Source organism: Netta rufina (assembly GCF_964035555.1).
Source record: "Netta rufina genome assembly, chromosome: 8".
Classification (NCBI taxonomy): Eukaryota; Metazoa; Chordata; class Aves; order Anseriformes; family Anatidae; genus Netta; species Netta rufina.
Window position 1 is genome coordinate 2,877,839 of NC_140131.1, and position 14,434 is coordinate 2,892,272.

Sequence of the window (14,434 nt, forward strand, 5' to 3'; positions counted from 1 at the left end):
GCTGTCTGCTGTTAAAACTGAATTCATTAACCAAAGAAATACCAATAAACCAATTGTGGTTGTAGTAGGAAATTCTTCATAAGAAGCTGTAGGTAGTGCATGGATGCTGATGTGTTCCACTAATGAGGTTCTTTGGTGAATGAGCCACTGTATCATCACTAGTTTGTTTTTATAATTCGTTTATATTTCTTTTCATCAGCATTGACACAGAATATCATCCCTTCATACCATATTTTCACCCCACCCACAGGGGTCGATTTAAGCGATAATGCTCAGAGGTACTAAAAAACAAAACTGGTTTATTGCATGTGCAAATCATATCCCAGACAATAGGCTCCTTCAGTCTATTCATTTAAGAACAATCAATTTGTTATGTAGCTTTTTTTTCTGGCAGTAAAATAGCTTGGTTGTGTTAACTGGAATCAGTTTTGCTGCTTTCATTTTTGTAGAAGCTGTTTGTTCACATTTCTACAACATACACCATGAGAACCACACGTTGGATTAAAAATATAAGCAAAGCAGTCATCTTTGTCTGAAGTTGCACCCAGCACAGCGAGTCTGGTAAATCAGGCCCTAGTTCAGTTGACACAGTTGGTACATGAGTGTTGAGAAGTCCTAGAAGACATTTTGAACGTTTTGTGACTATCATACATTATTTGCATAGACTTCAGCTGCCCAGTTAATCTCTTATTTTCTGCAAATCAGGCGACTCGGTATGAGCCATCTCACTCCAAGTTTTCAACACAGGAGAGCATTTAAGACCACACTTCCTGAACTGGGGCCAAGATCAAAGTTCCTTTGCATCGTGTGACATAAATCATTTGGGCTGATGATGTCCGAATGACAGTTTTTGAGTTTTGGCCTAGCGGTAGCTTAAATTAACCCCCACCATTTAAGGGCTGCTCCTGTAAATTGTTTGCATATTCCTGCGAGAGATCCCAGCAAGTGAAGTGACACAGCAAACTGCAGTACATGTTGTAGGAATGGAGATGATACACGTTCAATAGCTGACAAATGTGGAAGCCTGTGAGCATCTTTTTTGATTAGTCTGCCCCTAAATCGACCCCTGAAGAAAATCCTGTCATTGGTTATGATTCTAACATCACTCAGTCATGTTTTATTGCATGGTAAAAGACACCCATGGTTTATGTTCTCGTCTGTCATCGTGCTCTTCCATTGCCACACTTCTGATCTTTGTGCTTTGTAGCTTCCAGATTTGTTGCATGTGTTTTCCTTTTCCCTTATTTTTAAATACCTTAATTGATGCTCACCCTTTTTTTGTTTTAAAATTTATTTGCTGCCAATTTGCTGCTTGTTTGTTTTTTGGAATTTCCCTAATTAAATACTTTCTGTTTTCTCCTCTATCGCCCTGGTTGCTGACCCTCCTCCCCACTCTTACTATTGTCTGTTGTGGTAAGTTCCTACTTGTGGATTTTTTTTTTTTGCTTTCTTTTTCCCTCCCCTTTTTGTTTTTTGTTTTACTCTGTGAAAATCCCAATTTAATTTTAGCAACAAGCTATGCCAACAGCAGGATTCACCCCTTGTGTCATAGGAAAAGCAGGATTGCCAACTACAAGCCTGTGTCCTGAGTCTGACACCAATGCAATTCTGAGACCTTAACAATACTAAGTGGTGGGTTTTTGTTTAATAAATGTTGAATTATTTTTGTTTACTTCATAATTAGGGAAATTCTGAGGTAAAAGCTTTTCATGCTTTGCCGTGAGAATTCAAAAAATGTGTTTTTTAAAACATGCACAGTAAGGTTGCCTTGAATAGCAGGACTCCAGGAGTGGTACTTTAAAAAAAAAAATCAATATTGAAAGATTTGCAATAGTTGGCAACACTGCAAAGGACCTTGGGTTAAAATTGAGCAAGAAAATATAATGCTCGGTTTGGTGCAGATGGTTGGATGGTGCATTCTGCACAGTGTGTATGAAGGAAGGAGTTGCTTTCCTTCATTTTCCTTCATACATACCTGAGGCTGGTTCTGCCTCCTGGCAGCTGCTGTTGTGGTGGTCTTGATGGAGAAAGCAGATGATAACTTTTGGGTCTGATTTTCCAAATTTTGTTGGCAAAGCTTCTTGTGTGTATGCAAGAGATAACTAAAACTTTATTCCCAGCAATTTTGAAAGGTATTTACCATGCATAATAACAAATCATGAACCTTCATGTATCATGGTGGCTGTTATCTGCTCTGCCAGTTCTGTAATGGCTATTCAGTGTTCACCTTCATTCTCTTCTTCTCCCAAAGACCTATTATTTTTCAAAAAAAAAATAATAGGAGATAAAATGCTTTTAATATTTTCTCCCTCATATCTGCATTTTTAGCTCTTTTCAGAAACAAGACCATGGAGTATATTTAAGTGACCAGTTTTGATTTCGGTACTGTGATTGCAGAGTTAAATTGGCTAAATTTGAAAGACAAGCTGCTGGTGAGGATTGCAGAGCGATCCCATCCCTTAACTCCAGGCAAGAAGTGGAGCTCCCCTCATCGCAGGCAGCATCCAGCTCCTGAGTGTGTTTGTGAGGCAGGGATAGCCCCTGGGCCTTTGCTCACCCCGAGGAGTGTGTTCCAGGTGCAGGTCCCCAGGCACGGCCACAGGCTGGGAAATTACCTGGGGGAAGGAAGCAGGGGAAGGACTTCACCAGGCCAACCCTGCCTGCTCTGGGCAGGATTGAGAAGCAGAAAGCTGGTGGGTGAGGAGAGCTTAAGTCGTGGTGTTGGCCCAGGGCTGCTTGGTTTCTCCCCAGGCACCTGATATTCACTCTGGAGGCATTTCTCCTCTGCACCTCCCACCACAGACCCTTCTTTAGCTCCAAAGACGCTCTCACAGAACCTCAGGGAGTGGAAAGGGTTTGATGGTTTAGCTTGCTGGGAGCGGTCACTGCTCAGCTCACGTACGTTTAATGGCTGATGGATCATGGCTTGATGGGCAGATGCTTCTGTCACATCCAGAGCTAACAAGGGCTCCTCACTGCTGGCTTTTCTCCCTGGCATCCTTATGATACCCGAATGGCAGCAAATGGGTTGAGAAGGAAAAGCCAGTGCAGCTGGTGTTAATGGGGATGAAACGTGTGTATACTGGGAGCTGGATCTCACCAGGCTTCCCAGCTGCTCCTGGGACAAGGCCACATTACTCTTATTGTAGGCATTTAGTACTGTTTTAGTACCAGAACTCCTTATTGATGTTGATAATAGCATTTTCTTCCCCCCTCATTGTTATTTTCACAGCAACACAAAAGTACACTGGCTGTAACAAAAAGCTGTGTGTGCACAAGTCCACGTGGCCGATACCTCATAGGAACTGGGTTCTGCAGATGCTTCATACCCTGAAAGATCGCAGTCTTCTGCCTTACAGCACCGAGATTGAGTTGTAAAATGCAGCAACAGGGAGGGCTTTTAGCATAATACTGTCCAAAAATGTGGCTTTGGAAAGGTAGTGCTAAGTAAATGAAGGGTTCAGAAGGCTGGTCATTGCCATGCGGGTCTGGAGGCAGGGCACTGAGGAATAATGGAAATATAATGAAGAATAATGAAAAATAACAGTGTGTCCTTCAGGCCAGTGGCTTGCTGTGATTTTTCCAGTTTCCAGAGTTTTCCTGAGTTGTTTTTTTTTTTTAGTTTGGTTTATTTGCCCTCTTTGCCTTCTGTAAATCATGTACACCATCAACACGAGAGCTCAGTGTTGCCATAGCAAAATACCAAATAAAAATCATACACAGCAGCCAGGACACATGTAGGGGCTGTTCTGAAACCTATCACTAACCCCAGGCCAGGAGCAGTGAGCACTACGCTCCACATCACTCTGTCACGAGAGTAAAGGTGAACATTTCAGAGTTTCTCGCTGAAAGGCATTTCTGGTTTGTGCATGCGGAGTGCCCTGTTTAACAAAAGCAGAGGTGTGGTGTAGTTTTAAAGCATTTTTCCTCCTTCTCTTAATCGGATTTTTCTTTGTTACTTTCCAGCACAAATCTTTCCGTTTCTCTTCTTTTGTTGCATTTCTGGGCCAAACTCACCACTGGCTCAAAAGGAAGCAGGTACATGACGCAGTGAATTGCATCTGCTTTCAGCAGCAGTGACTTTGGCCCTCCGTTTTAGAAATTAGTTCCTAGACAAGACTGTAACACCTTCGGTCGACGTGCTGTCCAAACAGCACCTGGTGTGCGTGTGTGAGTGAGCTGGGCACTGACATCGGCCCAATCCTGCAATGACTTCAGCACAGATCCCGGGGGCTCGGTGAGGGTGATTGCCAGGGTTTTTTGCAGGGGAGTTTGTGTGCAGCGTCCTCCCTGCGTGCTGCAGGCACTCAGCAGCTACAGACCAGGGTAAGGGGTGTCTGCAGACTTTGGAGAGCCTGAAATAATGACCCAAGCAAAGGAACTCGCCTTCGTTCCTCAGAGATGTCCCAACAGCCCCAGGCTCCTCCTGGGGTAGGAAAAGTCATTGCAGGGTTGGGCTAATGGTCATAACCGATCCATAAATCTCATGTTAGTTCATAATTTCATCGTGGCGTTTGCTGCTAAATGCATTCATGCTGAGTTCCAGGTGTGTTTTTCTTTTCTTTCTTCCTTTCTATTTTTCTTTTTTTTTTTTTTTTTATTAATTTCGTTTTGGTTTTGCATAAAACCCGGAGCTCGTCTGCAGCCACGCTTACGGTGTGCTCGTCTCCACACTGAAATAACCTTTTGTTTGTCCAAACCTAGGATGGAAAGAGGATGTTTGGCACCTACTTCCGCGTTGGTTTTTATGGAACTAAGTTTGGAGACCTGGATGAACAAGAGTTTGTTTACAAGGAGCCGGCGATAACAAAGTTAGCTGAGATTTCCCATAGGCTGGAGGTGAGATGTTTGTGGCTGACCTCAAACTCTGTGAATTGCACTTTTACTGTTTTCCATCAGCCATTTAAGGGCTGTGTTCCCAAAGCACAGGACCATCAGGTTTCTTACCTCCACACCATGTTTCTCTGCTCCTAGAGATTGTGCCCTTGAAGGAGTCTGACTTTCAGAGCCCCCAAATCTGGGGTATCTCAGGTCTCTGAAGTTTGTTTCAGCCATGGACACGCAAAGGCAACTCTGATGAATCTAACTGGGGCTTGGGTGTGTTTCCAGGCACCACCCAGAGATCATTTGTCTGTACTGTGTGGTTATTAGTCTGGTTCAGTGCCAACTAACATGCACCTAGCCAATGTCTTGGGTCAGAGACTTCCCGGCAGCACCGTGCACAGATGAGGCCATTCCCTCTGGAAGATGCAAAGAGTTCAGCAGCACCTCTCTGGGTGGTGCCATGCTACGTGTTCCTCAGACCTGGCCCTGTGTTAGTTGCTAGACCAGCTCTGACGTCCTGTTGTTGCTCACAGTTCAGTTGCTGTCCCGTGGCACTGAGAGCAGCGGTGTTATTTGAGGTCTGAGCACATGAAACTGAGCTCAGATCCGGCCATTCATCCAGGCCAGCAAAGCCATGCTGTGATGTGGCACCTGATTTCCACGCAGATCCTGTATTGACCCCGGTTTTCAGTTGAGCTCCCAGACACGCAGCCAGCTCAGAGGCTTGTTAAAAGCCACGCAGTGTGTGTGCTGTTGGAAGGCTCCCGATTTCTCCTGGCTTCCAGGGCGTTGGGCTTGTTTTTTTTCCTGTTGCCCCTGGAATGTGATTGATTTAATTCTCCTAGGTTCAGCAGATCCCATTCATCCCTGGCACAGCTTCTGTTGAAGGCATTTTGGGCTTCACCTCTCCTGAATGTGCTTTTGTCTCCCCAGCCTCCATCTTTGATGGCTGCATTTGATGTTCTCTTGCAATGTGTTTGCTCTTGATTGTAGGGATTTTATGGAGAACGGTTTGGGGAAGATGTGCTCGAAGTGATTAAGGACTCAAACCCTGTGGACAAATGTAAACTAGATCCTAACAAGGTAAGATACAAGCAGAGGTTTAGCAGTGTCACTGGTCCTGAATGTACAAAAACGTAATGGGCCCAATCCTGCCCTGAATTCCACCAAGGAGACAATGGAATCCACGTAGAGAGCTAGAGAGCATCTTGTGGCTGCTCGGGGACAGAGTTAGGGAAATTCATCCCAGCAAAGGAGTGCAGAATTAGCCGTTTCCTTTGGGAAGGTGGGAAGGGAAGGTTAAGAGACAAAGGGACAGCTCAGACTCAGGCTGCATTCGCCTTTCTCTGTAATCTCTGCTAAATGCAAGGAAGGAAGGGAGTTTTCCATTCGATGGCCTCTGGCTTTTTTGCAGCTGTAGCGTTTTGTCATTCTTGTGCTATGTCCTTTAAGCATAGCAAAAATAACAGGAACATGCCTAGAAAACAAGCCTCCAGTTGAGGGCAAAGCATTATCTGCAAAGAAAAGAAGGAAACACTTGAGGGGAGAGGGGCAGTGTGCCGTATCTAGTCCAGAAAGTGCTGAGCAGCTACCAGGCACCCTTATTTCCCCGTCAACATGAGTGTGATTTTTTGGAGTAAAGACAAAGAGCAGTCCTAGTTCTTCAGAGGAAGGAGTTAAAGCCAGCTGGGTTATTGCACTACTAGAAAGGAAGGGGTAGAAATCATCTCGGCTGTGTGGCCTCCCGAGGCACCGTACTTGACTACGCACACCTGGGTTCCTTCCTGCAGGCCTACATCCAGATAACCTACGTGGAGCCTTACTTTGACACGTACGAGATGAAGGACAGAATAACTTACTTCGACAAAAACTACAACTTGCGGCGTTTCATGTACTGCACGCCCTTCACGCTGGACGGCCGAGCTCACGGGGATCTGCACGAGCAGTTCAAGCGCAAAACAATCCTGACGACGTCCCACGCCTTCCCGTACATTAAGACCAGGATAAACGTCATCCACAAAGAGGAGGTGAGGCGCACGCTCTCTGCATGGCAGACGTCCCCAGGGGTTTCTTCTGCCTGAAGGGAAATATTATACAAGACTGAGGGACGTGGATGTTGCTGAAACTCTTGCATAATGTACCCCTGTACGTTTTGTTTAATGCCACGGCCACATCCCTTCACACCGTGACACAAATGCAGGTGCACCCTCTGGCCATCATTAGCCCACCTTTCCCTTTTCTGCTAAAGATGCATAAATTTCACACAGGGCAAGAGCAGGCAGTGCTGTCCTGAGGCACTCTGACTGCTCACTTCAGGGACAGTGTCACATCCCTTCATTTTGATCTTCAGACCGGCTCATTCCTGCTGAACTGCTTCCTGTTCATATTCAACTTAAACCAAATTCAGACCAACGTACAGATGCAGCGTGTCCTACTGCCTCTTTCACCAGTGTATGCAGACACAATGAAAAATGCATTTCCGTGCAAGGCAGGGAGCCTGCAGGTGTTTGGGCACTGACACAGTGCTGTAACCCCAGGTATTTGGTAAAGCACTAAGGGATGCTGCAGCCTGCCCTCTCAGGAGCAATCTCAGAAAGCTTTTGAGTACTCAGATGTAGAAGCACATTTAAAAACCAACCTTTTTCTTAATATTCCTAAATTAAGATTGAGAGGATGCCATTTCTAGAGTGCTTCTCTCCAGGATATCTGTCCTGTTGGTGCCACCCCAAAGCATTTCTGAATGTCTGTCTGGCTGACAGTCTCAGCCATAACGAGCATCCCATATTTTGTCTGCTTGCCTAGATCATTTTGACGCCTATTGAAGTTGCCATAGAGGACATGCAGAAGAAAACACAGGAATTAGCTTTTGCAACTCACCAAGACCCCGCAGACCCAAAGATGCTGCAGATGGTGCTACAAGGATCAGTAGGTACCACAGTAAATCAGGTGAGAATCCTTTTTGAGTTGGAGACACTGGGGTGGTGCCTATCACTCAGTTCTTTGGATGGGCAGCATTGGGCCTTATTTTTAAGTTACCTTGTGTGTTTTTTTTTTCCATTTAGTCTGTGGGATGTGTTTAAGGTCACTGCTGGGTCTAGACCAGATGCTCTCAGTGACTTTACAATTTGAGTAAGAGTCCTGAAAACACAGATTTGGAAAAAGGCTGAGGAGAGAGAGCCCTTCTCCCTCAGTAACCTGCTCCTTCCTGACATTCGCAGTCATTCCCACCTGCTTCTTCTTCCTTTGTTAAAAAAAAAAAAATAAAAAGGAAGTTTTATTGCTTTACCTTCAATTAGGCAGGCTCTGGTGGGTGGAACTAAGATTGTGTCCTGCTGTGGTTTTTGCACAAAGTGGAAACCAAAGCTGGAGTGGAGAAATATTGAGGAAAAGTTGAGGGAATGTGAGCAAACCTCTATTAATACACAAGCTGGAAAAAACAGGGCTGGAGTTTCAAGTTCTGGGTTTGAGTTCACAGTGCTGGCGAAGGCTTCCCTAGTTCCATCTGCATTGTTTAAACTTTTTCTTAGTTGTCAGTTGAGCAAACTTTGTCAAGAATCATTGTAAGAGAAAACAAATGCAGAATCTATGTACTTTCTCACACTGTTTTCCAAAAGCAGAGTTTTATTTAAAAAATGCCTAGAAGACATTCAGTGGTCATGATATTTGGTGATTTATGCCAGATTTACAGCTGCAATTCTTTAAGAAGCATTCTGTGAGGAAATGTTGCATTTTGTGAATGTGTCTACGTGCAAGAATTTTCTCCAGCGAGTGGATATGACAGACGGTTCTTAAAAATGTACTTTTTGTCTTTGCTCCTAAAGGGACCATTAGAAGTTGCACAAGTTTTCTTGTCTGAAATACCCAATGATCCAAAGCTCTTCAGACACCATAACAAACTACGTCTCTGTTTCAAAGACTTCACAAAAAGGTATGGAGTATTGTCTTCAAACTGCCTGCCAGACACATTTATTGCTACCACATCAGGCAGGAGCTTGTACAATAACACAGGGGCTATCCAGAGAGAGGAGTCTTCACGTTGTAACTTCATCTGTTTGGTTTCAATATGCAGCTGTATTCCTCAGCTGCCCTTTCGGTTCCCTGTGGTACTGCTGGTTCACGACTTCACTCAGATCAAGTGCTGGAGTCATTTGGCTTTGCTGTTTATCAGGAAGGAATTAGTGATCACAGCTCAGTTGTGAACAAGTGTTCTGGTTCAGGAAACACAGCGAGCCACATTGGCACGAATGAACTCACAGGTTGGCAGGGTCAGGCGAAACTGTTGAGCTGGCCAGGAGTTTTAATTTCCTTCTGAAGTGAATTTCTCCAAACCGAGTGGAAGCATGCTGGCAGAATTCTCTCAAGAAACTGCGCTGGCTGCTGTACTTTCCTCTTGAATAATGCAAACCACAGCCTCAATCCAGCATCTTTTGTAAGCACCAGGGAATAATAATAATAAAATAAATAAATAAATAAAACTGTTCCAAGCAAAAAGATCCAGTGGCAATGTAGTTTTTCCATAAGTGACGAGTGGTGTTGGTGATACAACTCTTTTTGAACCCTTTCTTTAAATGGCATCTTTCCAAGTAGAAGAGTTCCCAATGAACATTTCATAGTCTGCTTTTTATTAATCTTTGCTGGGGAGAGCAGTTGGTCTATCAATCTTTAAATCTGCTTGGACTAGAAGTAGCTATGTAGAGATAAGCTTTTCATTTCTCTTCAGCAAGTATACATGTAATTGGAGAGTGAAACTAAAATAAAAAAGAAGTTCCCACTCTGGAACTGAAATGGAAGTTGGAAACGTGACATCCTCTCCTTTCCCCATGGAGACCAACTGGTTTAACTGAGCCTTTCTTACCCAAAAGACAAGATAGAAAAGGATATTACATGCCATCCCAGAGGAGGAGAAGGAAAGCTTTTGTGCTATTAAATTAACAAGTCTGTAGCAAGCATGTCCTTTTTTACATGCCCAGGTTTCACAGGCTTTTGTTTTCTAGATGTGAAGATGCCCTGCGCAAGAACAAGAGCTTGATCGGTCCAGATCAAAAGGAGTACCAGCGAGAACTTGAAAGGAATTATCACCGGTTAAAGGAAGCTCTCCAACCCTTGATAAACAGAAAGATCCCACAGTTGTATAAGGCAGTGTTGCCAGTCACATGCCACAGGTGGATATTTGATTTTACTCTTTCAGCAGAGATAAGGAGGGTGTAAAACCGGGCTGTCTGATCTTCCTGGTGAACCTGTGAAATCTCTTTGTTTTTAATTGTGTCTCTCTTCTGTCTGAGTCCTTTCCTCTTTCCTTCTTTCCTGAGCTCAGAACACATCCCCATCCCAGCAGTTATGGTAGGTGGTGTTTGGTCCCTTTTGTTTCTGATCTATGAGATTTTTTTTGTTGTTTGTGCTGCTTCTGTTGAGATTCAAAGCCACCTTCAGTGGGGTGGGACTTTGACACTTGTGCATTCCCAGTGGAACTGGGATGAGGAGCTCCACGAGCACGTAGCGTGACGTGAATGGAAAAACTGTTGGCGTTTCACATTCTGGAGGACTGCTTAGCTGAGTCAGGGCTTTTTGTTCCTCCACAATGAGACTGAAAATAAAAAACACACTGGGAGTGTGTGAAGCAGCTCGGAGCCCTTAGCGCTGTTACCTGCTAGCACCAGCTGTGCCTGAGCAGGGGGACTTCGGATGCAGCTTCTAACAAAGTTCTGGCTCCAAGAATAGGGCAGAAGTACTTTTCAGCAGGTACTCTGCACATAATCTTTGCCATTCTGCTGTGGAAAAATACCCTGCCATGTCTTCTTTTAGCAAGGTAGGCTAAAGCAACCCAGCAAGACTGCCCTGGCATCTTGGTTTAAAACCAGTGGGTGTCGTGGGTTGGTTTTTGGTGAGGTTTTTTTGGAAGCACTGTGTTAGCGGGACAGTGACGGTACTTTTAGTGACAGATCCTTTAGAATATTTGTGTGCAGGTGGACTTCAGCTCGTGTACATGCAGTTGGTTTAGGAGAACACAACCCTGGTTTTGAACTTGTCCTCGTGTAGGTGTTGTTCAGAGAAAAAGAGCAACAAGGAAGATCAAAATTGTGTTTTTTCTGAATTTCTCTTTTCACATTTTAAACACAGCAAGACTTGGTACAGGATGAAGAAGGAAATGAGTGTTCCCAGCTTGCACCAAAATGCTCAGCAGTGTTTCTGTAGCTGGATTTGATGTGTTTCTCTGTGTGGTGTATGTTACAGAAAGGTGGCCTTTCTCATTACCTGAGTTCCTGACTTTAAATGCTCCCCAGATCATGTATGAGTTGCTAGCTCTCCTCAACTGCAGTCACTTTTCACTTGCTATTCCAAACAAATGCTACTTAGATATTTATTTGAAGGACTTCAGTAGGATTTAAGCAGTGCAGATGGTTTGTGCTGCTTCTTTGCATACACATGAATTCGGTTTTCTGTCAGCTTTTTCTGTTGGTAACCATTGAGCAGTTGAATGATCCCAGACACAGGCCCCTAACAAATACACTTGCAGAAGCAATGAATTCATGTCAGTGACTTAACTTTTATAGTAACCAGCTGTAGAAAATACTGGGAATTATCTAAAGAATCATTCGTATTAAGATACTTCTTATTTCATCGTGGAAAATACGAGCTCATCGTTATATTTTCTCTCCCTCAGAGACTCCTTCAGCAGGATGAGCCTTCGCAAAATGGATATCTAAACGAGTTAAAAACCAAAATTAAAAAAAGCACTTACAATTAAGGTTTTGAAAAGAGAGAGCCTTGCTATCAGCGCTGGGAATCAAAGAAGTTTTATTGTGAAATAAAACTCGGACTTCATCCTGGACATCCCACACACCTCTTCCTCCATCAAAGTGTTCAGTGGCCAAAAAAATCATTTTGAATTGTCAAATGTAGACTTATTGATGTTTGAAAAAAATCATGAAAGTGGTATCCAGAGTATTGGTGATAAGCTGTAAACTTACCTGTTTTTTAAGGCATTTTTATGACTCAAAGGTACACTAAACGCATTTACCTTATTTATAGCATTACCTAATGTTAAATTTATTTACTTTTAGTTCATATATTTAATTTATATTAGGACCATACGCAAATGCATTTTTGAAGTTTTTAATGTAGTGATGATGGTTATTTTGATGGTACTATTAAATATGTGAATGTTTACACTTTAATTCCTGTGCATTGGACTTCAGAGCTTGCCATCCTTGGGAAAAAGTTTCAGAGTAAGGTAAGTCTTAACCCTAATGCTTCTTAACCAAGTGGTAATTTTTTCTTTCGTACTCATTCTATCCTTTCTCCTTTGTAACTCTGAATATGAATTGCTGCAAAGACAAGTAATTCTGTCTGTCACCATCAGAAGAACTAAGGCTTGCCTTGTTCCCACTTCACCTCTGCCAGTACCATTGAAGGCGAGTTTCAGCATGATGACTGTGTGGTGTATGGCTGTTTACACCAGCTAGGGAGTCCAAACACAGCCCAGTAACCCCATCATACTTTAAATGTACAATTGGGTTTAGCAGCTTACAACTAGGCTGCTCCTTCTGGCCCTCTTTCAAATTAAAAACTAATTCATGGGGGGTAAAAGGTGGGAAAATAAGAACAAAAATGATAAAACAATTTCACTGAGTTAACAGGGGCATTCCTCACATTGTTATTTATATGAAGCAAAAAAAGTCTTTTCTAAGGCAGTTATTTTGGTGGCTAAGACAGCACTTCAAGGAAACAGAGTTGGAGCTGACTGCATTACTCCTAAATCTAGTCCTTCGTCTTTTCCTCTATAGTGAACAAGGTCGCTTGGAAAAAAGGGTACGTGATTAAACACGAGCTTACTCACTCTACATGAATACCTAAATATACATACATAAACATGTATTTATGTATATATAGGTTAAACAAATAGATAAAAGTACTGCTGTAAGCATATATGTAATCATACAAGAAAATATATATGCTTTTTAGCCAGGAGCCTTTAAGGCTGCAATCACACTGCACGTCGCCAGTTCCAAATCGTAAGTTTGACCTTTCCAGTCTAAATACTTTTCATATTGACTTCTGCTGTGCCCATCCCCAAGGTGCTGTTTCTTTGGGTCCCCCCGTTTCTGTTTGAGCTCCTGTAGCAGCAGCAAGCACCCACCTTTCTGCCACAGTAGTGAGGTCTTTTTTTGTTCTTGTCGCACTTGGTTATTTCTGGCTGCCCATCACACTCTTGCTCCTGAGCAGGGCTGGAAGGGCACCAGGGCTGGGAGCCCCAGCGGGACAGGGGCTGAGGCTCTGTAGCCCGCAGCGGGTGCCAGGAGGAAGGGGAAGCAGCACTGATGATTCTCGTTTTCTCCCATGCTCTTTTTTTTTTCCCAACAGCTGCGTAGTGGTGGTGCTCTTCTCAGCTTACGGGTCTTTGAGTGTTTCCCTTGATCACGTCATCCTGAACTAGGTCTGTGGTACGGGTTGTAACACCAAAAGGTCAGCATGGAAGTTCCGATGTGAAGAAAAACTATTCCTCTAACCTAATCCTTTTTTTTTTTTTTTTTTTCCTTTCCTTGCCCTCATTTCAAAAGCTCATTGCAGAGCATGGAGATGTTAAGAAGGTGTTGAAGGTAGCAGGGGAGTTGGGGACTCTCATAATGGCAGATATTAGGGAGTAAGGTCACTTTGCAAGAGATTGCTAGGAATATGTACAAACAGATTGGGGGGAGGTTGGAATCCCAGTACCATGAAAGAACAAAACCTTAATTCACTGGAGTACTTATAGATAATTTTCTGGCTGAAGTAACGATATGTTTTAATCCAAACTGTGGACAACTGTCCCTTGCTAGTACTGTCTAACCCCCCTTCAGCATAAATCCTCATGGCTTATCAGTACAGCCAGCTCAGCAATTATGTAAAACTCGAGTGTTGTATCAGTGAAGGCTAAAATTGAGCAGTCACTCTTTGTTTTCAGTTACAGCAAACCAGGGGTCACGTGTAGTGCAAGACATCGGCTACTGCGGTGTATTACTAGTTCAGGAAGGGCAGCGAGTGCTTTGTTTGAATAAACCTCAAAACAAGGAAAAAAAAAAAACAACATGAAAGAACAAAAACCATGAAAGAACGTTTTATATATCCTCATGCCATGGGACTGGTTTTACTGCAGCATATTCCAGCTGGTGACATTTTGCCTTCAAGCGCTTACACAGGCCAGTCCTCTCAAGCCGTATGGTACGATGGAAGGCAGCCGGGTCTGCCTTTGTTGGCACTGTAGCCACTATTTTGCTGCATATAACCCTACTTTGTTTCCACGGAACATTTCCTGTTCCTATAACTGGGTAAGAAAAAGATGTCCTGGGTCAAGTGTGGAAAATGAAACTTCTGTCTGCAGGCTGAAATTCAGCAAACTCCCTATTGCAGGCAAAAAAACAAAACAAACAAAAAAACGCATTCTGATGTGATTTGGCTATCCTTGCAAGGTAAGAATACAGTTATTTTGGGTAATTTGTGTTTTTTTTTTTTTTTTTAAGTGTAAGTACTTCTTGTTTTGGACAGTGAAATTACTTAGTATGATTACAATGTTTTGGTATCTCATTGAATTCATAATTCAAGATTTTTCTCCTCCGCAGAAATTATTAGAGAC

At 43.3% G+C, this 14,434-nt stretch overlaps 1 protein-coding gene across 9 annotated transcripts in view; it reads left to right on the forward strand.

Annotated features, from left to right (window-relative positions):
- The window catches only part of DOCK7 (dedicator of cytokinesis 7), a gene marked incomplete at its 3' end in the record, with an annotated part of 97,705 nt that extends 85,773 nt beyond the window's left edge, over positions 1 to 11,932 (forward strand). For 3 of the 9 annotated variants that reach the window (XM_084290989.1, XM_084290992.1, XM_084290995.1), the window contains 6 exons: positions 4,714 to 4,839; positions 5,818 to 5,907; positions 6,615 to 6,851; positions 7,627 to 7,770; positions 8,646 to 8,752; positions 9,819 to 10,032. In XM_084290989.1, the coding sequence (XP_084147115.1) occupies positions 4,714 to 4,839; positions 5,818 to 5,907; positions 6,615 to 6,851; positions 7,627 to 7,770; positions 8,646 to 8,752; positions 9,819 to 10,032 (918 nt within the window). Of the gene's footprint in view, positions 1 to 1,418; positions 2,233 to 4,704; positions 4,840 to 5,817; positions 5,908 to 6,614; positions 6,852 to 7,626; positions 7,771 to 8,645; positions 8,753 to 9,818; positions 10,033 to 11,485 lie in introns of those variants that run through there. The other 6 variants (XM_084290990.1, XM_084290993.1, XM_084290994.1 and 3 more) reach the window with 5 other exon arrangements.
- Positions 11,933 to 14,434: the final 2,502 nt, after the last annotated feature.